The following is a 21,557-nucleotide window of genomic DNA, read 5'->3' as shown; positions in this document are numbered from 1 at the left end:
AGGCCACAAGAGTCTATCCTATGGGTGCTTGGGGGCGTGGCAAAGTCTGCTGAAGAACCCAATGGAGTAGCGGGAGGCGGGGCCCGCCGGGCCGTGTAAGCCTATCAGGGCCGGGGGTCTTGCCAAGCGGCGCGGGGTTTAGCAGCCACGTGAGTTCTCCGGCGGTGGCTGCTACACACGCCGTAGGCAGCATGTCTGCATCTGTGGCAGTTTATAAGCGGGGAAAGTCGGCCTCCAGCGCCAGTGCGGGGGCCAGCAAGCGACGGAGAAAGGTGAGCATGGCGCTTCCATGGGCCACGGTCAGTCCCGCTGCTGGGACAACAGTCATCCCATCCGAGGGACCCAGGTCCGGGCCCTTCCCCAGCCCTTCGCCCGGGATGCCAGCTGGAGTCAGCTTCGTTCCTCTCTCCGCTGGCCAAATCCTAGAAAGCCTTGCGCTCGACCCGGAAGCCACCGGCTTTCTTAGTCCTGGGGCTCTTGAGGGACCGAAGGGGCCCTTCGTCAGTGCTAGGATGTTAGGGACCTGTGACCAAAGAAAGGATCGTATGATTCCCAGGCCGACTCTGCGGGGGACAAGGGCAAATCCAAGGGTGGCGGCAAGATGAATGAGGAGATTTCCAGCGACTCTGAGAACGAGAGGTGAGCTGTTCTCTTCCACCTTGTGGGAGGGAAAACTGAGACCGATGGTGTGTGGAAGACTCGGATTTCGGCCAGAACTGGACCTAGAACCCAAGACTCTGGCCCTTGGCTCTCAGATCGTGGCTCTATTCCTCCAATTTCTCTGAGAAGTCTCATCTCCTCTGCAAGGTCTCTGTGTGGGGGAGGACCCCAGGCCCCAATGGGAGGCCATTGAGACGTCCCTCACTCATGCCAAGGAGCTAAGCGCGGGGCTGGACTGACAGGCAAAGGGAGAGGGATGCGAGAAATGCTCAATAGTTCTTCAGTCTGTTTTCCCGCGGTTTCACAATTATTGGTGTCCCTGACACTTAACATGCCAGGTACTGGCTTCACTGCCAAGAGTACAGAGAATGTGTTGTAAGATACACATGGGATGTGTATCTTATAGCTGTGTGTTCTGGGAACAGAGGAGGAACATTTAAATAAGGCCTGGAGAGATGAGGAGGAGTCTCTCACGTAGCGGCAGGGAGGGCATTCAGGGATCAGAGGCACACTTTTTTTATACTCCCATATAATCTTTATTACAACCATCATAATATCCCAGTAATTACAAAAAGAAAAGAATGCAAAATAGAACCTATGAAAACCATAGTCTCCAAATTATTTGAAGTTTAAGTTCTCTGGAAAAAAGGAATTACTAGAGATGTCATTCTGCTGTGTTACCCGGTAGTATTATATATTATTACCATTGTTTACCCACAATATTGAATAAGTCGGGATAGTTTAACATTGGTGGCAGATAACACTTCATTCATTACACATCAGTGTTAAAACATTAAAAGCCATTTAGTTTTATTAATTAAAACAAATTAAGTTCACATATAGTCTAAATAAAGTGTTTAAAAATCTATATACTCCCTGGTCAAGATACATATTACAACCGTTCAAAAAGCATTATTTTTCTTCTGATATAGCAATCTTAGAGTTTTGCTTTCTCCATTTTCAGAGATCAAGCGAATCATATAGTAAACATTGATTTGAAATGCATGTATAACCTTTCTTAGAGGAGTTATTTTCACTATTCTCTGATATCTGTGGAATTTTATTTCTGTCATATCAAATACTATTCAGGAGTTTAAGACTTCTACTTCATTCTACTGTGGAAGGGCAAGTAGTGGGTACATCCAGATTGTGGAGAGCTTTGAATGCCTCCCTCATTTCTGCAGCTGATAGGGTTGGTTATAAGGTTTCAAAGGCTTGGGCAAAGTGTCAGGCCTGATTCTGTGGAATAGTGTCTCTCATACCAGGGAATCCTAGTGCCTTCCTTATGAATTGGCTTTAGAAATTCTGCTTCTAAAATTGATTATGTGTTGCCTTAACTTGTACACAGAAAGACGTAAAATACTTTTCTTAAGCCTAAAGTTATTAAGGGTGATTGTATGCCAGGCCTTGTGCTAAACACTTTTAATATTTTAAAAATATTATATTGTGAAATGTGTTAGATACAGAAGAGTGAATGAGATACATTTGTACCATAGAGAGTAATGATAAATGGTGAACCTCTGTGCACCTACCACTAAGGTTAAGAACTAGAACATTTGCAGAAGCTTAGAAGCCCTAACTATCATTTCTGACTTGACTTAATGTCTTTTTTTGTGTTTTTTTTCTTCTTTTCCTATTTTTGTAGAGACAGAATCTCACTCTGTTGCCCTAGGTAGAGTTCAGTGGTATCATGGCAGCTCACTGCAACCTCCAACTCTTAGGCTCAGTGACCCTCCTGCTTCAGCCTCCTGAGTAGCTAGGACTACAGGCATGCAATACCACGCCTGGCTAATTTTTAAATTTTTTGTAGAGATGAGATCTCACTATGTTGCCCAGGCTGGTCTCTAATTCCTGGCCTCAAGTGATCCTCCTGCCTTAGCCTCCCAAAGCACTGGGATTACAGGCATGAGCCACTGTGCCTGGCCCTTTCTTCTTCTTTTAAAAAATTATTTTCTCATTCAATTATAATTTACATATAGTAACATTTACTTTTTAAGTGTATAGTTCTGCAAGTTTGGACAAATGCACATAGTTGTATAACTGCCACTACCATGAAGTTCTAGAAAGGTTTTGTCACCTTTCAGAATTCTCCCCTGCTCCTTTGTAATCATTCCTCTGCCTTCCCCCAACCCCTGCTAACCACTGTCCTTGAGTTGTGCCTTTTCCAGAATGCCATATGAATGGAATCATTCAGTGTACACTTCCCTTGCTTTTCTTTATGGTTCTGCCTCCTATGTGTGAAGCCTTAAACAATAGATTGATTACTTTGAATACATTGGGAAGTCCCAACCTTGGCTGTGTAAGGGAAGGGCAGCACCAGCCTGACTGGCTGAAGGCTTGCCAGGCAAGGGCACCAAATGGTCTTTGGGGCATGCCTTACCTTTTCTGAGAGTTTTCAAGGTCCCTTTGGGGCAGTCACAGGTAAGGTCATGAGTGGGTCCTGGGAAATATAGTTGAGGCAACTGACAAAGACTAGATATCTGCAGGTATGTGATCAGGGGGAGTGGGCTGCCCTGGATTTTCTGTTTCTGAGTTCCCATGACCTGCCTCTAGCTCCCAGGAGCAGGTCAAAGCAGGGCCTGTCTTTGAGTGAAGTGAGTACCCTCAGCTGGTCCAGGAACTGGGCTGTGGAGGCTGTGGCAGTGAGTCTAGGACGATGGCAGTCCAAGTGTGTCTGCCTGTTGGGTCCTTGGATCTGGTCCAGACTGACTGCCTCCTTGTTTGGGGGAGGTTGTCATCTTTCTGCTTTCCATGCTAGGTCTCCTGCTTCTGATATTCCTTGCCTTCCTCTTAGTTTACCCTCTTGTTTGGGGAATACATTCTCTATCTTTAAAAAAGGAGAAAGAACCAATTGTGAGGCACCTTGCACATCTGATGATGTTGCCATTGATGTTTTAACTGGGCATGGCATCCCAGCGGTTATTTTCCTTCAGAGTTTTGTGTATAAGTCTCCTTTGTCTTGTTTTCCGTGTATTGCTGTTTAGGTATCTGGCCAATTTTATTTTTATTTATTTATTTATTTACTTTGAGACAGAGTCTCACTCTGTATCTTAGGCTGGAGTGCAGTGGTGTCATCATAGCTCACAGCAACCTCAAACTCCTGGGCTTAAGCTGTTCTCCTGCCTCAGCCTCCAAAGTAGCTGGGACTACAGGCTCATGCTACCATGCCAGGCTAGTTTTTAAATGTTTTTTATAGAGACAGGGTCTTGCTGTATTACCCAGACTGGTCTTGAACTTCTGGCCTCAAGTTATTTTCCTGCCTTGGCCTCCCAGAATGCTGGGATTGCAGGTGTGAGTCACTGTTTCCAGCCCATTTGGATTTTTGATGCTTTATTTGTGACCTGATTTCTCTTAGAAGCCTGTAGAACCTTCTCTCTCCCTCAGAGCTAAGAGATTAAATACCTTTGGGTTTGGGCGTGTTTTCACCCCGTGTCAGGCGTTGAGTAGGGCCTTTGGCTCTGGTGAGTCACAGCCTTCAGTTTTCTGCACGTGTCATCACTGGCCACCTGGGCTGGGGAGGGTTGAGTGGCAGGGAGAGCATCGAGGAGGCACAGTCCTGGTGGCTAGAGGAGTAGGATGAGCCTCTCAGACCCAGCCCCCTCCTGCCTGCAGCCCAGCTCCGAGGAGGACTGAGGAGGAGGAGGAGGAGGAGCTGGAGGAGACTGCACAGGAGAAGAAGCTACGCTTGGCCAAGCTCTACCTTGAGCAGCTCCGGCAGCAAGGTGAGCCAGCGGGCAGGCACGGTGAGGGGCAGGGCCTGTGCCTACGCCTGTCTGCTGCAGCCCTGCCACCTGATGGGTGACCAATGCAGATACTCAGCGGTTGGCAGGGCTGCTGGTGCTGGTTGCACTCTTTTTTTAAATTTTTTTTATATTTTGAGACAGAGTCTCGCTTTGTCGCCCAGGCTAGAGTGAGTGCCATGGCATCAGCCTAGCTCACAGCAACCTCAAACTCCTGGGCTTAAGCGATCCTCCTGCCTCAGCCTCCCAAGTAGCTGGGACTACAGGCATGCACCACCATGCCCGGCTAATTTTTTCTATATCTATTAGTTGGCCAATTAATTTCTTTCTATTTATAGTAGAGACGGGGTCTCGCTCTTGCTCAGGCTGGTTTCGAACTCCTGACCTCGAGCAATCCTCCCGCCTTGGCCTCCCAGAGTGCTAGGATTACAGGCGTGAGCCACCACGCCCGGCCCTGGTTGCACTCTTGAGGGTCGCCAGGAGCTCTAATGGGCCTCTTGTAGCACCTGCAGGGGGCTTTAGACTGATTTGATAAGTAAGGGATTAGGAGGAGGCCATTCAACCTGCTCTCCCCTCTTCTGAGACAGCCTGAGCTTCCTGCAGGACCCAGCGCTGGGGCCATGGGGTTGGGATGGGACGGGATGGGAAAAGTGGGGTCTCAGCCTTGGTTTGCTTGGTCTGGTCTGTCCTGCACAGAGGATGAGAAGGCTGAGGCCTTTGCGTTTGAGGAGGACCAGGTGGCAGGGCGCCTGAGGGAGGATGTGGTGAGTATGGAGGGAGAGTGTGGGGCATGGTGGGGCTGGTCCTGCCCCCAGGACCTCACCTCTGTCTTTCCCATGCAGCTTGAGCAGAAAGGCAGGCTGCAGAAGTCAGTGGCAAAAGAGGTGAGTGAGCACAGTCCTTTGGTGTAAGCTGGAGGGCACTGAGGGCTCCACCTGTGTTGGTGGGCAGATGGCTCCATGGGGGCTCACACTGGGGAGGGTCTTTGCTTGGAGCATGGTGAGCACTGGGGCAGATCAGGTCTGGTAGAGTCTGATCCTTGCAGCAGTGGCTCCTGTTTGCCTTCTGGCCAGGGTGGGTGGGAAAGGCCAGCGTTGGGGTGGGGGGGTATCTTCATGTCCTCAGCCACAATGACCCAGTCCCTGTCTGCCCAGATCCAGGCCCCTGCCCTGTCTGACATTCGAGTTTTACGGGGCCACCAGCTCTCCATCACGTGTTTGGTCATCACTCCCGATGACTTGGCCATTTTCTCCGCCGCCAAAGACTGCAGCATCATTAAGTGTGAGTGAATGCCTGGGGTGGGTGTAGCCCCAGGGCACGTCTGGAAGGGTTGGCCAGGGGAGAGGCAGTGGTCATGACAAACAGAGCCTGATGGGAGGAAGCCTTGGAAGGCAGATTTGCTCCCAAAGAGGTGATTTCTGGGTGACAGTGGAAGCAGTGGGGCTTATGAGCTCCCTGTCCCTAGAGATAGTTGAGCAAAGGCAGGATGATGCTTTGATAGGAATTGACACTGCAGATGGATGGTTGCACCAGAAGATGTCTGAGGCTCTGCACAGTCCTGGGATTGACTCCCTGGTTCTTCTGGGTTCCTGACATCCGACAGCTGAGCACTGTCCTTGTCTACCCACCATAGTAAGAGGAAGAACTCACACCATCAATCCCAAAGAACCCTTTTTTTTTTGAGACAGAGTCTCATACTGTTGCCCCAGCTACAGTACAGTAATGTCAGTCTAGCAACCTCAAACTCCAGTGCTCACGCAATTCTCCTGCCTCAGCCTCCTGAGTAGCTGGGACTACAGGCTCTCGCCACCATGCCTGGCTAATTTTTCTATTTCTAGTAGAGACAGGGTCTTGCTCTTGCTTAGTGCTCAGGTTGGTCTTGAACTCCTGACCTCAAGCGATCCTCCTGCCTCAGCCTCCCAGAGTGCTAGGATTATAGGCATGAGCCACTGTCACTGGCCCCAAAGCACTTTTGCATCCTCACTCTTTGGGCTTCATGGCTGCTCTTTGGGACTATTGTCCCCACTTAACAGATGAGGAAACTGAGGCGTCTTGTCCAAAGGCTCACAGTGGCTGGACCAGGTCTTCAGACCTGAGTCCAAGACTTATTCCATGCTGCCCCTTGAGGGGGTTGCCAGCCAACCCTATCCTCTCAACCCAGTAACCTCTCTCCCCCCTTGTGGCAGGGAGCGTGGAGAGTGGACGGAAGCTGCATGTGATTCCTCGAGCCAAGAAGGGTGCCGAGGGACAGCCCCCTGGCCATAGCAGCCACGTGCTCTGTATGGCCATCTCCTCGGACGGCAAGTATCTTGTAAGGCCAGGTTGGCCCGGGGGGCAGGTGTGAGGTCTGGGTGCATGGTGGGTGTCTGTGGTCATTGTCTTCAACCCCACAGGCCTCTGGTGACCGCAGCAAGCTCATTCTCATTTGGGAGGCCCAGAGCTGCCGGCACCTGTACACCTTCACAGGACACCGGGACGCTGTGTCGGTGAGGAGCTGGGCCTGCCTTGGCGGATATGTAGCAAGCACCTGCTGAGTGGGCCAGGCTCGGTGCTGGGCCCCTGGGGTCCCCGTCCTCAGGGAACCTGCGCTGTGGGATAGTGAGTGGGCCATACAGGACACGAACATGCTGATGGGAGGGGGAGGGACTGGGGGAGACGGAGTGGGGCTTGCACAGCCATCAGGGGGGTTGAGGAGTCTGCATCTGTGTAAGGGCAGCGGGCACATGGGCCACGTGGGTGCCCCCCAGAGTGCTCTTGGGGCAGCTGGCTCCCTGTGCCAGGTGACCTGCTTTTCAGGAAGTACTCTCGGCCTGACGTGTCAGCTGCTGTAGTCCAGGTTCCCTTTCGCTCCCTCCCCGTGCACCCCCAGGGGCTGGCGTTCCGCAGAGGCACTCACCAGCTCTACAGCGCGTCCCACGACCGCGCCGTGAAGGTGTGGAACGTGGCGGAGAATTCCTACGTGGAGACGCTGTGAGTGTGCGAGGAGAGGGGGCGCAGATGTGCGCGGGAGCTCACGCGTGACCCCCAGCCTGCTCTGTCTTGCCCTCCAGCTTCGGGCATCAGGACGCAGTAGCTGCCCTGGATGCCCTGAGCCGGGAGTGCTGTGTGACAGCTGGGGGCCGGGACGGGACTGTTCGTGTGTGGAAGATCCCTGAGGAGTCCCAGCTTGTCTTCTATGGCCACCAGTAAGGTGGCCTGCTGTGCCAGGTGGGGGCTGCATGGGCTGGGCTAGGGGTGGGGTTGGGCCATGCCCCTTACAGCTCCTTTTTCTAGGGGCTCCATCGACTGCATCCATCTCATCAATGAGGAGCACATGGTGTCAGGTGCAGACGATGGGTAAGACTGCCTTCCTGACGTCTCCAGCCACTGCTGCTCCTGAGTGCTTTCTGGCTGCCCGCCAGGCCCTGAGCGCACCTCGTAGAATCCCCCATGGGGTGCTGTTGTAACTCCTTTTCATAGATGAGGACACTGAGGCAGAGAGCTCGGTGACCCTGTCCACCTCCCACGGCTGGTGTGTGCTTTCGATCCCTCCCTGCCGTGTGGCCTTTCCCTCCTGCCCCTGGCCCCTCGCTGACTGTACGCCCTGTCCACAGCTCGGTGGCCTTGTGGGGCCTCTCCAAGAAGCGGCCACTTGCCCTGCAGCGTGAAGCTCACGGGCTGCGGGGGGAGCCAGGCCTGGAGCAGCCCTTCTGGGTGTCGTCGGTGGCAGCCCTACTCAACACAGACCTTGTGGCCACAGGTGGGTACCCCACAAGGCGGGAGGAGGGCCTCAGGGTGGGCTGGCCCCAGGGTTGCTGACCACTCCTGTCCCCCAGGCTCCCACAGCTCCTGCGTGCGGCTTTGGCAGTGCGGGGAGGGCTTCCGGCAGCTTGACCATCTCTGTGACATCCCCCTGGTGAGTGGGCCCGAGTGCTCGGCCTGCGTTTGCCACACTCCTGAGGCCCCTGGAGCTTATGGTCCCTGGAATTAGCCCTTTAACATTTTCCTTCCTGCCAAAAGGGATCCTCCTCAGGGCAGGGCCAACTCCTGGCGCAGGGCCTGGCAGGAACCCTCCGTCCTTCCTCTCCCTCTGCCCCTCCTCCGCTCCTCTCCCTGTCCTAGGCCCTGTCCTGGGTGCTGAGGTACAAGGTAGGGAACAGTGGGGCAGAGGATGGAGGCTGGTGCTGTGATTGGTTCTGCACGGCTGGTGCCAGATGGAGTGCCTGGCTGGCGTGTGCAGGCCTGACCGTCCACACTGGGGTGACCTGGGGGAGAGTGGCAGGATCTCTCAGTGACATGTGCTGAGAGTGCAGGGCCTGGGGCAGTAGCGACGGCCATGCGGTCTGCAGGCCCCACAACCAGGAGCCAGGCCTCAGCCACGCCCTAACACACTTGGCGGATGCTGTCTCCTCACAAACTCTGGTGCTCTACTTGCCCCCATGTCAGATGTGGAGGCTGAGGCCCTGAGGGGGGAGGGCTGGCCCACGTCACTGAGTGGCAGGAAGTAGAGCGGGGATTTAACCCAGGCCTGGTAAGGCCGAGCCCTTGACTGTGATGCTGGGGGCCGTGGGGGAGGGGCTCTGATGTCTTACCACGTTGTCCCTCTCTCTGCTCAGGTGGGTTTTATCAACAGCCTCAAGTTCTCCAGCACTGGGGACTTCCTGGTGGCTGGGGTGGGGCAGGAGCACAGGTTTGTGGGGTCCCTCAAGGGTGAAGGGCAAGGTGGCACTGGCTGGGCAGCTGGATGGGAATGGGGGTGGGGACTGGGTGGGGCTGGACACGGGCTGGGGACATCTCAGCCACTCCTCTCATCCCCCTGCAGGCTTGGCCGATGGTGGCGGATCAAAGAGGCTCGGAACTCGGTCTGCATCATCCCGCTCCGCAGGGTCCCCGCAGCCCCAGCCGCCCCAGCTGCCGGCTCCTGAACCTCTTTTCTCTTTATTTAAGTCCTTCCTGGCCCGTGCCCCATCCACTTTGTATTAAAAGTCTCCGTTTTTGGGCCTTGTCTCTTGCAGCTTCCTGAGGGGTGGGTGCAGCAGGGGCTGTGGGTCGGGAGAGGCCTAAGGAGGGACAGGACCCAGCAGTCACTCAGCTCTGCCCTCTGCAGCTTGAGGGCTTTTATCCTTTTCCAAAGAACTTGGGATGGAGACCTCAGCTGGCTGCTGGCTGCTGGTCCCTAAGCATCCCGCATGAGCTCATCAGGCCAACTCCCCACCCACCGCTGTGGGCTGGCAGGGTCGAAGCCGTGGCTGTCCAGTGTGTGTGGGGGCTGGGGGCTGCGGTCTGACAGCTAAGCTGAACACAGCCGGCTGCACGTCAGCTGACTTGACATCCTCACCCAGGCCAGGCCAGGAAGCTGGAGCAGACAGACTGCCCCCGAGGTGCGGGGGTGGGGGTCTGTAGTAGGGGTCGGACCCTGCACTGGGGGGTTTAGGGTCACAGTTGGGAAGAGCTCTGTCTTTGGTCCAAATGACAGAGCAGGGCTGCATCACCCATCACAGCAAGGACCCTGCCTGGTAAACATGTCCCTGGAATGTTCACTGTCACTGATTTCACCAACTGGGTAATTCATTCCTGCTGTGGGAGGGTGTGGAGAGGGGACTAGAGGTATAAAGCAAAGAGGTCCCTTCCTCTGAGGGGAAAAATGAGAAGCAGGTGTTCAGGGGAAGCCTTAGCCCACTGGGCCCAGCAGCTGAGCCTCTGAAGGGGTGGGGCAGTCCCCTGAGAGGAGGAAGCCACAGCCTCCCCTCCTGCTCCTGTGCTCATGGGGTTACCCTGCCCCCTCAGATGCACCTGTGCCTGCGGTTGTCCTCCTGGGGCCAGAGGGGCCAGGTTCAGACTGAGCCCCTGAAAATCCTGTTACAGGTCAGAAGATGTAACTCGTGACCTGCCTCAAATTGAGCTCGGCAATGGCATAAGCATACCTCCCAAGTAACATCGCAAGCAACACAGAAAAGCCCCTGAACCCCCTTTCCTGTTAGTATACTCCCAGGGAATAAAAACCACCCTTGGAACTGAAAGGGAAAATAATTTCTCACGTAGCTTCTATCCTTCTCAACCTTGTTCTGCTGGGGCTTCCTTGCTGTAGTTGGATTCAGAGGTCCAGGCTTGGATCTGGCCCTTGTATCACATTTCATTGGCCAAAGTGAATGGCAAGCCAGCCCAGATACAAGGGAAAGGGACTCCATCTCTTGATGGGGTAACTGCCAAGTCATATTGTTAAGGGCACAGAAGCTGGGGCCATTTCTGCAATGAATTTACCACCTATGCTACTGCCTGTTCCAGAACATCACCCCCTGCCTCCTGCCAGAGCGGGGGGTCTTCCTCCTGAGCAGGGAGAGGATGTGGTTATGGCAACCTCAGACTTTGATGGTCTAGGAGGAGTGGAACGAATAGGCCCTAGCCTGCTGGCCACATAGGAGTGTGACATGGCAGATGAGCAGCCAGTATCCACTCTTCCCTCCTGACTGGGAGTGGGCCTAGGTATAAGGTCTGACATGGCCCCACCACCACTGCCGCTCCTGCTGCTGGCACAACCCCTGTACTGCTTTTGGGGGAATCGCTCATCAATCCTGACTTCAAAAGGGAAACTAGACATCAGGGAGGTGACAGCAATAAGGCTGCTAACCCACCTTCCCAAGATGGGCCCAGGGCCTGCACCCTGGGTGTCATCTTTCTTGCAGCTTTGAGATGCACCCTCTGATAGCAAGGATTGAGGCCCGCCAGGTATTCATTTCCATTTCCTTCTGCAAATGGAACAACTTCTCTGAGAAAATGATCCCTTCCTTCTTGTATATCCATCCATTCATCCATCTGTTCAACAAAACTTTATTAGAGTTCTAATAATCCCCCAGATCCTGTTCTAGGCCATGGGGATACAGAAAGGGACAAGAAAAAGTTCTGCATTCAAGAAGCTTACCCTTTCTGGAGGCCATAGAACATGTAAACAAGCAGGCTGGGTGAGGTGGCTCATGCCTGTAATCCTAGCACTCTGGGAGGCTGAGGCAGGAGGATCACTTGAGGCCAGGACTTTGAGACCAGCCTGAGCAAGAGCAAGACCTCATCTCTACAGGAAAAAAAAAAAAAAAAAAAAAAATTGAAAAAATTAGCCAAGCCTGGTGGCCACACCTGTAGTCTTGGCTAATCTGGAGGCTGAGACAGAAGGATTGCTTGAGCCCAGGAGTTGAAAGCCACAGTGAGCTATGACGAGGCCACTGCACTCTAGCTGGGTAACAGAGCGAGACTGTCTCCAAAAAAACCCCCAACCAACCAAACACCCATGTAAACACACATGTAATGCCGGTGTAGGTGACAGTTATGAAGAGATAAAGCAGAGTCAGTGTCGCGCCCGCCTCGCCAGCAAGGAAGACGCGGCAACCGGAGTTCTTCTGACCGTGCTTTAATGGGGTTCCCTTTAGACTTACATGATGCGGAAGACCCAGCCCGGCAGCGCGCAGGCTGCTATATACCCTAGAAGCACAACCCCTAAGCTGGGATAGGCCGCTCAGCTGTCGAGCCACCAAAGCATTAGTCCATAGCAGGACCCTTCGTTTGCATTCTCGCGCCACAGGGCAACCGACAATTGCGCGTGCGCTGAACTTGTTAGCTGCTCTAGGCAAAGCCGGAAACAGGCGCCAACTTGTAATGGCGTTGACACCGCGCCCCACAAGTCAGAGGACAGGGACTGGGGCAAGTGGTCTGTAGGGTCTCTGGAGAAGTGACATTGAGTGAGACCCGAGTGATGGGAAGATCTGGAGGAAAAGCATCCCCAGACTCACAATAGGCGGTGCAAAGGCCCAAGGATGAGAGAAGCAGAGGAGTGGCTGGTGCAGGTGGTGGGAGGGCAGGGAGTGAGCTGGAGTGGTCACAGGGCCAGTTCAGCTGGGGCCTCAGTGTGATGGGAAGGCCCTGGGATTTCATTCAAATGCAGTGGGAAGTCATTCGAGGTTGGAGATCAGTGATAGGCTCTGGTTCACATTAAAAAGAGAAACAACTCTGGCTGCTATGTGGGGAGTTGACTAAGGGCAGGGGCTTGGGGGAAGAAGGGAGGCCGGCTGGGAAGAGCCAGCAGTAGCAGGTAAGAGATGAAGGTGGAGTGAGAGGATGGCGGCAGCAGGGGGCACGTGACGCTGAGCTGGCGCTGTGTGCACGGAGGTAGCGAGGGTAGGTCTTGCCTACAGGTGGGTGGTGGGATGTAGGAGAGCAGTGGGCTGTGGTGATGTTTGCTGAGATGAGGAGGCCCAGGTGGGGGAGAAGGATGGGAGGGGCGAGGGCTCGGTGGAGGACGTGTGGCCTTTGCAGTGTCTGGTAGACATGGGGAAGCTGAGCAGGCAGTGCTGTTTGGTAACACCTGGGAAGCCATGCGGTTGTGGGGCGGACCACCCCCGTGCAGGGGTGAGTGTGGGACCTCTCCCCAGCCTATTGCATTATCAAATTCCTATAGTTCTGGTGATCATTTTGGGGGTGGGCACATGAATCTTGTTAATTCAGCGGGAATCAGCTTTGGGATTTTAATTTGGAGCTACGAGAGAAGTAGCTCTGTGAGGATGCGGTGGGAGCTGTGGGCAGCCATTCTGCCACCAGGTTGCGGGGAATCTGCTGGGAAAAGGACAGAGAGAGCATGAGAGTGAGAACGACCCAGGACAATATCACTCGGCTGTACATCTGCTGGCCAGTCCCCTTTTGAGGCAATTCAAGTTTTTCTCACTTGCTCCAGAATGGTTCTTGACTAGTAGCAGACTAACAAGTTAGACACAGTTTGAAGATGAGATGAGGATGCAGGGAGGAGGGAGAGGGGTGCTGGCGGGGGGACATATTCGAAGTGTCCCCACACCCTGAATAAGCCACAAGGCATGCCAATGAATGAGACGCTATGAATCACTCTGTCGTTGACCATGTGCAAAAGCTGCAGCTCTGAGCTCCAGCAACCGCCAAAGGGGGCAAACGTGGGTTCCCTTCCTGCCCCAGCCCTCCACCACCCACGGTGGGGCAGCACCAGGAAGGAGTGAGGGTAGGCACTCTTGGAGCAGCTACCCCACTCACAGTCTTGGGGTGTTGGGGCCCAGCTGGGTCATGTGGGGTCCTAGAATCTTCCTCAAAGATCGACTTTCCAGGCCTCCTGACTGGAGAAGTGTACGGACAGAACCTCTGGGCAGAGGTGATAAGACAGGTGGCAGCTGGTGCAGGGAGGGGTTGGCTGCCAGCTCTTCTCCACGTGTCTGCTCCTCTGCCCTCCCCTCCCCTGCTAAGTCACCACATCCCTGCCTCATCTCTCTCCTCCCCACCCCTACCTTTTCAGTGCTTGTGCGTCTGGTTGCTGTCCAGTTCTCAGTACTGAATTCCACCTTCCCCAGTAAGAACCACTAGGGATCAGGTGAGGACCGCTTTGGAGGCATGAAAGGGGCCATGGGGTTTCTCAGGGTGCGGAATCCACCAAGTGAACCCCTGGGTCCTGCAGGGCAGGCAGCTGTGCCAGGGTCTGCACATGAGGGTCATTTATCTGGGGGTGGAGGTGGAGCTGCTACAGAAGAAATGCCTGAGGGAGGGCCCAGTGGGAGGGGCCGTCTTAGCACAGCTCACTCCCAGGAGACCCGCTCATCCCCCACCCCCCACTGCAGGCCGTGGGTGCGAGCACATGCAGAGGCTGATCCCAATGGGACCCTCTCCAGACCTGCTTTCTTCTCTCCTTTCCACCCCTCCCTGCAGGGGTCTACTGAGGCCCTCTGGGGGACTGTGGTGGAGGAGGGGAGAATGGTGGAGGTGGTGTGGAGGAAGGGAAGAGGCCCTGAATGCTGGTGCTTCTGCACCCGGAGGTCGCCCAGTGGTCCTGAGGTGCTTGTGTCTTGCTCCCTGTGCTGTGTCCCTTAGCCCAGCCTCCAGGAGGCTCCCCCAGCACGCTCCCCACCAGGTGGCTCACCCAGCACACCCCCAAACCCCCCTTGGATGGTGTCACCCCTCTTGCTCCTCAGCCCCTGTGGTGGCTCTTCCCTGCCCCTGGCTGGAGTCTGAGCTGGTCCTGGTGGCTCTGCAGGTGCCAGCACCCTGCTGCCCCCAGGCTCATCACATCTGAGAGTACCCAGCCCTGGGCCTCTTCTGTGTCTGGGTCTCCCTCCTTCCTGGGCTCCAGCCTTCTACTTACCCTAGACTCAGAATGTGAGATCTTTTCTGTGTGCTTGGAGTGCAGGGACCTTCATTAATTTCTTTGCTTCTCAAATGCATAGACCCAAATAAGAGGACCCTGATTGTTTTGAGTTGTGTAAAATTTACATGAAATAAACTTGTTTGATGTGATTACAAAGCTTTTAAAATTTTAAAAATTATTGTATAGTAAAATTGACTTTTTTGGGGGGATGTGTAGTTGTGTAAATTACAAATTACAATACATGTATAGATTCACATAATCATCATCACAACCAAGATATAGATCAGTGTGTCACCCTAAGAAACTCCCTGTGGTGCCACTTTTTAGTCAAAACTTGCCCATTGCTAACCCCTACCAGGCACTGATCTGTCTTTTTGAGAATGTCACATAAATGGGATCATATAGTATGCAACATTTTGAGACTGGTTTCTTTGACTCAGTATAGTGTCTTTGAAATTCATTCACATTGTTGCATTTTTCTTCCCCTTTCCTTTTCTTTTCTTTTCTTTTCTCTTCTCTTCTCTTCTCTTCTCTTCTCTTCTCTTCTCTTCTCTTCTCTTCTCTTCTCTTCTCTTCTCTTCTCCTCTCCTCTCCTCTCCTCTCCTCTCTCTTCTTCTTCTTTCTTTCTTTCTTTCTTTCTTTCTTTCTTTCTTTCTTTCTTTCTTTCTTTCTTTCTTTCTTTCTTTCTTTCTTTCTTTCTTTCTTTCTTTTTTAGATGAAGTCTCACTCTGTCAACTGGGCATGAGTGCCATAGTGTCAGCCTAGCTCACAACAACCTCAAATTCCTGGGTTCAAGCCATTTTCCTGTCTCAGTCTCCTTAGTAGCTGGGACTACAGGCATGCACCACCACGCCCTGCTAATTTTTCCATTTTAAGTGGAGATGGGGGTCTTGCTCTTGCTCAGGCTGGTGTCGAACTCCTGACCTCAAGTAATCCTCCTGCCTCAGCCTTTCAGAGCGCTAAGATTACAGGCGTGAGCCACCACTCCCAGCTTGCATTCTTATTACTCAGTAGTACTCTATTGCATGGATGGACCCCAGTTTGTAATCAGTCATATTGTGATGAATACTTGAGTTATTTCTAAGTTTTGGTGATTATGAATAGAGCAGCATGAACATAAATTTTCATTTCTCTAGGGTAAATATCAAGGAGCTAGATTTCTGGTTCATACATGTAACTTTATAAGAAATTGGCAAACTGTTTTCTGGAGTAGCTGTACCATTTTTATCCCCACCAGCAATTTATGACAGTGCTAGTTGCTCCACATCCTTTATAGCACTTGTTATTGTCAGTATTTTAAATTTTAGCTATTTTAATAACTATGTAGTCATATCGCATTTTAGTTGTAATTTATTGTTTCCTGGTGGATAATCATGTTGGGTATCTCTTCATGTGGCTATTTTCCATCTGTATATTTTCTTTGGTAAAGTATCTGTTCAAATCTTTTGCTCATTTTAATATTAGGTTGTTGGCCTTTTAAGAATGTCAAATAAATGAAACCATACAATATCTAACCTTTTGAGACTGGCTTCTATTACTCAGCATACTGCCTCTGAGGTTTGTACAAGTTGTGTGTGTCAATAGCTTGTTTTTTTTTTTTTTTTGCTGAGTTATATTCCATTGTATGAATGTATATCAGTTTGTGTTTATCCATTCACCCTTTGAAGGACATTTGGATTGTTTCCAGTTTTTTGGCTATTAAAATTAAAACTGCTGTGAACCTTCATGCACATATTTTTGTGTGAGCATAAGTTTTAATTTCACTAGGGCAAATACCCACAAGTGGAATAGGTGGGTCATATGGCAAGTGTATGTTTACCTTATAAGAAACTGCCAGACCATTTCCAGGGTAGCTGTATTTTTCTCATTCCAACCAGCAATACATGAGCGTTCCATTTACTCATTATTCTTGCCAGCTCTTGGTGTTGTCAGGATTTTTTATTTTAGGAGTTCTAATAGGGGTATAGTGACATCTCATTGCTGTTTTAATTTGCATTTTCGCAATGGCTAATGATGTTGAACATCTTTCCAGGAATTTATTTGCTATCCTTATATCCTCTTTGGTGAAGTGTTTTTTCAAGTGTTTTGTCCATTTTTATTTGGGTTGTTCATGTATTATTTATTAAATTTTGAGAGTTTTTGATTTAGTCTTGATACAGTCCTTTCTAGAATGTGATTTGCATATTTTCTCCAATTCTGTGGCTTACTTTTCCATTTTGTTAACAGTGTCTTTCACTGAGTAAAAGTTTTATTGATTTTTTTTCTCAGACCTTGCAGGGATGAAAAAGGTCTTATATTTGAAGTCAAATTTATTATTTTTTTCTTTTGGAGTAATGCTCTTGGGTCATATCTAAGAGCTCTTTGCTTAGCCCAACATTAGGAAAGTTTTCTCTTGTTTTCTTCTTAAAGTTTTTGGTTTTACCTTTAAACTATGTTTCATTTTTTTTTTTTTTTTTTGAGACAGAGTCTCGCTTTGTTGCCCAGGCTAGAGTGAGTGTCGTGGCGTCAGCCTAGCTCACAGCAACCTCAAACTCCTGGGCTCAAATATCCTCCTGCCTCAGCCTCCCGAGTAGCTGGGACTACAGGCATGTGCCACCATGCCCAGCTAATTTTTTCTATATATATTAGTTGGCCAATTAATTTCTTTCTATTTATAATAGAGACGGGGTCTTGCTCTTGCTCAGGCTGGTTTTGAACTCCTGACCTTGAGTGATCCGCCCGCCTCGGCCTCCCAGAGTGCTAGGATTACAGGCGTGAGCCACCAAGCCCGGCCCTATGTTTCATTTTGAATTAATTTTTTATAAGGTAGGAGGTTTAGGCTGAAGTTTCGCTCTCTCTCTCTTTACAATTGTTCCAACATCATTTTTTTTTTAAACAAAGACTACCCTTTTCTATATTAAATTGCCTTCACATCTTTCTTTAAAAAAAAGAGCAATTAGTCATATCTGTGGGGATCTATTTCTAGACTCTCTATCCATTTGTGTTTCTAATGCATCACTAATGCATATCATCTTGATTACTATAGCTACTATAGCTTTATAGTAAGTCTTAAAATTGAGTTACGTGACTTCTCCAACTTTTTTTTCAAAATTGTTTTGGCTATTCCAGTTCCTTTCCTTTTCTATATAAATTTCAGAATCAGCTTGTCTATTCTAAAATTCTGCTGGGATTTTGATTCAAATGACATTTAATTCATGGACCAATCTGGGGAACATTTAGTTATGTTGAATTTTCCAATCAATAATCATGATATATATTTCTGTTTATCTATGTCTTTTTTATTTTGCTCATCAGCATTTTATGGATTTCAGAATACATACTCTGCCCATGTTTTATTAGATTTATATTGAAGGATTAAATTTTTTAGAGCTATTGTAAATGACAGTGTTTATAATTTTGGTTCCCAACCATTCATTACTAGTTTGTAGACATATGATTACATTTTGTATGTTAACCTTGTATCTTTTAATCTTGATAAACTCACTAAGTTCTAGGGGCTTTTCGTAGATTCCTTGTAATTTTCTATATAGATAATCCTCTGAAAATACACTTTATTTCTTCTTTTTGAATTCATATGTATTTTATTTCTTTTTCATGTCTTGTTGCACTGAGACTTCCAATAAAATATTCAATACCAGTGGTGAGAGTTAACTTATTGTCTTGCTCCCTATTGTAAGGATGAACATTTAGTTTTTCGCCATTAAGAATTATTAATCTGTTAGTTATTTGTAGAAGTCCTGTTAAGGAAGTATTAATAATTTGCAATTCCTAGTCTGCTGAGTTTTTGTCATTTATTGATGTTGAATTTTGTCAAATTCTTTTTAGAATCAATTGATATAATCATGTGCGTTTTTTTTAAATCTTTTTATACAATGGATTATATTGATTGATTTTTTTTCAAGTTTCCCTCTGGTATTATTTCTCTTCTTCCTGAAGAACTTCTGTTAGCATTTCTTTAAGAGCAGGTCAGCGCGGTGGCTCACACCTGTAATCCTAGCCCTCTAAGAGGCCAAGGCGGGTAGATCGCTCAAGGTCAGGAGTTCAAAACCAGCCTGAGCAAGAGTGAGACCCTGTCTCTACTAAAAATAGAAATAAATTAATTGGCCAACTAAAACTATATAGAAAAAATTAGCCAGGCATGGTGGCACATGCTTGTAGTCCCAGCTACTCTGGAGGCTGAAGCAGGAGGATCGCTTGAGCCCAGGAGTTTGAGGTTGCTGTGAGCTAAGCTGACACCACGGCACTCTAGCCAGGGCAACAGAGTGAGACTCTGTCTCAATAAAAAAAAACAGGCCGGGCGCGGTGGCTCACGCCTGTAATCCTAGCACTCTGGGAGGCCGAGGCGGGCGGATCGCTTGAGGTCAGGAGTTCGAAACCAGCCTGAGCAAGAGCGAGACCTCGTCTCTACTATAAATAGAAAGAAATTAATTGGCCAACTAACATATATAGAAAAAATTAGCCTGGCATGGTGGCGTGTGCCTGTAGTCCCAGCTATTCGGGAGGCTGAGGCAGGAGGATCGCTTGAGCCCAGGAGTTTGAGGTTGCTGTGAGCTAGGCTGACGCCACGGCACTCACTCTAGCCTGGGCAACAAAGTGAGACTCTGTCTCATAAAATAAATAAATAAATAAATAAATAAAAAAAAAAAAAAAAAAAAAAAAAAAACCAAAAAAACAGACCAGGTCTGCTAGCAATGAATTCTCTTATTTCCTTCATTTGAGAATGTCTTTATATCACCATTATTTTGAAAAGATATTTTTGATGAATATAGAATTCTGGGTGACAGTTCTTCTCTTCAAGCATTTTAAAGATGTTCCGGCCGATCCGGATGGCGGGATGGGGGAGGGAGTTCTGGATTTCAGCGATCCCTTCAGCACAGAGGTGAAGCCAAGAATCCTGCTCATGGGGCTGAGGAGAAGCGGCAAGTCGTCCATCCAGAAAGTCGTCTTTCACAAAATGTATCCCACCAAAACCCTGTTCCAGGAGAGCACTAACAAGATTTGCCGGGAAGACACATCCAACAGCTCCTTTGTCAATTTTCAGATTTGGGACTTCCCGGGACAGATTGACTTTTTTGACCCTACCTTTGACTATGATCTTCAGGGGAACAGGAGCACTCATATTTGTCGACTCCCAGGATGATTACATGGAAGCCCTGGCCAGGCTGCACCTCACGGTGACCAGGGCCTACAAAGTGAATACTGACATCAACTTCGAGGTGTTTATTCATAAAGTGGATGGTCTGTCAGATGACCACAAAATTGAAACCCAAAGAGATATTCACCAGAGGGCAAACAACAACCTTGTAGATACTGGATTAGAAAAAATTCACCTCAGCTTTTATCTGACAAGTATATATGATCATTCAATATTTAAAGCTTTTAGCAAAGTGGTTCAGAAACTGATTCCATAACTCCCAACTCTGGAGAATTTGCTAAACATCTTTATCTCAAATTCTGGAATTGAAAAGGCATTTATTTCTATTTGATGTGGTCAGTAAAATTTATATTGCAACTGATAGTACTCCGGTGGATATGCAAACCTATGAGCTCTGCTGTGATATGATAGATGTGGTTATCGGCATCTTTTGTATTTACGGTCTCAAAGAAGATGGAGCAGGAACCCCCTATGACAAGGACTCAACAGCCATTATAAAGCTGAATAATACAACAGTTCTTTATTTAAAAGAGGTGACAAAGTTCCTGGCCTCGTTTGCTTTGTCAGAGAGGAAAGCTTTGAAAGAAAAGGGCTTATTAAGTATAATTTTCATTGCTTTCGGAAGGCCATCCATGAAGTTTTTGAGGTGAGGATGAAAGTAGTGAAATTTCAAAAAGTTCAGAATCGGCTGCAGAAGAAACAAGGAGCTGCCCCTAATGAGACCCAGAGAGTGCTGCTGTAGATGAGGTTTCAGGAACATCTTTGAAATCAGACTTTTTGATGAGGCTGCTGCGCCATGTTGCACTAAAGGAAGAGGAAGAAGGAGATTGGGACACATAACATGGATTTGTTGTAAAAAAAAAAAAAAAAATTCCTGCAACCCTCTTGATCTTTTCTTTTTTAAATAAAGTAAGCACTCTGAAGCAAAAACTTGTATGTTAACAATGAAGTGAAATCCACTGTACTTTCATTACACAAATGTAAACTTTTACGATCCTTAGTCAGAAAACTCCCATGTGAGTACTGCCAGGAACTGTACATATTTTGCACTTTTTCATGTTTTTTTTCACAATGAACTGAACTTTGATAAAATGACTTTTCTAAGCTTTTTCTGTACTTGGTGTCAAGGACATGCATACTGTAGTCCATATCTATATGGCAATCAGGAATTAATCAGAAAGTGATGCATTGGGAATGACTTTTTGTAAATGTGGGAATCTTTGCTACCAATTGTTGAGAAAAATCATTTTTTCAGTGGAGCTGGAACAGATTGGGGCTGTAAGCTCCAGGAGCAATAAAAACTGTCCCCTATTTATAACGGGTGTAAACGGGAGTTTTTGTAGAATATATTAAGCACCAGACTTACCTAAAAATTTCTATAGCTGTGGCTGTTCTTCCCTGCTCAACAGATTTTATGAAGCTCTTTACCTCAACACATATCTTCATAATCACTTTATACAGAGTGGATTATTTCTTTTTACTGTATTCTTTAGAAATTTTGGGACCAGATTTCCAAAATGGCACTGATCACTGGAGAGAAATCAAAATGTCATTAAATTGCAGGGTTTCTAGAGGATTTTCTGTACCTTGCAGGCAGGGCAAAAGTAACTTTAGAGGCCAAAAGTTGTCCCTAATGTATATGATTGGCAACTGCAGACTAACAAATATATATATAATTCTGGCACCTGTGAAATGGCCTGTTGTCATGCTACAATGAAAATGTTCCTTTAGGACCAGTTTTTTATTGTTCCATGACCTCAGTGAATGGAGCAAACCTCAGATCTCCACCATGGAGCTTAATGCTGTTAGTGTCATTTGTTATTTAATACTTCCAAGTCTCTTTTTCATCTTTGGTTTCATCCGTGTACTCCACCTCTTCCCA

General features: G+C 48.9%; 2 protein-coding genes and 1 pseudogene across 3 annotated transcripts in view; all 3 read left to right on the top strand.

The window, feature by feature from the left end:
* The window catches only part of IQCF1 (IQ motif containing F1), a 188,640-nt gene that overhangs the window by 156,801 nt on the left and 10,282 nt on the right, over window positions 1–21,557 (top strand). The window lies entirely within an intron of this gene.
* Window positions 139–9,379, top strand: RRP9 (ribosomal RNA processing 9, U3 small nucleolar RNA binding protein). The gene is made up of 15 exons (XM_012771474.3): window positions 139–272; window positions 557–639; window positions 4,273–4,382; window positions 5,097–5,164; window positions 5,243–5,284; window positions 5,555–5,681; window positions 6,587–6,711; window positions 6,794–6,886; window positions 7,270–7,370; window positions 7,451–7,585; window positions 7,674–7,736; window positions 7,994–8,139; window positions 8,216–8,295; window positions 8,996–9,069; window positions 9,202–9,379. The coding sequence occupies exons 1-15, from the start codon at window positions 192–194 to the stop codon at window positions 9,302–9,304; spliced, it is 1,431 nt and encodes a 476-aa protein (XP_012626928.2). The 5' UTR covers window positions 139–191; the 3' UTR covers window positions 9,305–9,379.
* LOC142863469 (ras-related GTP-binding protein D-like) lies at window positions 19,409–20,417 on the top strand (annotated as a pseudogene).

Source organism: Microcebus murinus, chromosome 1, assembly GCF_040939455.1.
Source record: "Microcebus murinus isolate Inina chromosome 1, M.murinus_Inina_mat1.0, whole genome shotgun sequence".
Lineage (NCBI taxonomy): Eukaryota > Metazoa > Chordata > Mammalia > Primates > Cheirogaleidae > Microcebus > Microcebus murinus.
This window is presented reverse-complemented; position numbering and strand designations above follow the sequence as displayed.

Excerpts from the sequence above, each read along its gene's own strand:
- RRP9 (XM_012771474.3), top strand. The coding sequence starts at position 192 with ATGTCTGCATCTGTGGCAGTTTATAAGCGGGGAAAGTCGGCCTCCAGC. Across the intron at positions 7,371-7,450 it reads AATTCCTACGTGGAGACGCT|CTTCGGGCATCAGGACGCAG; the intron begins GTGAGTGTGCGA and ends CTTGCCCTCCAG. Across the intron at positions 7,737-7,993 it reads GTGTCAGGTGCAGACGATGG|CTCGGTGGCCTTGTGGGGCC; the intron begins GTAAGACTGCCT and ends CCCTGTCCACAG.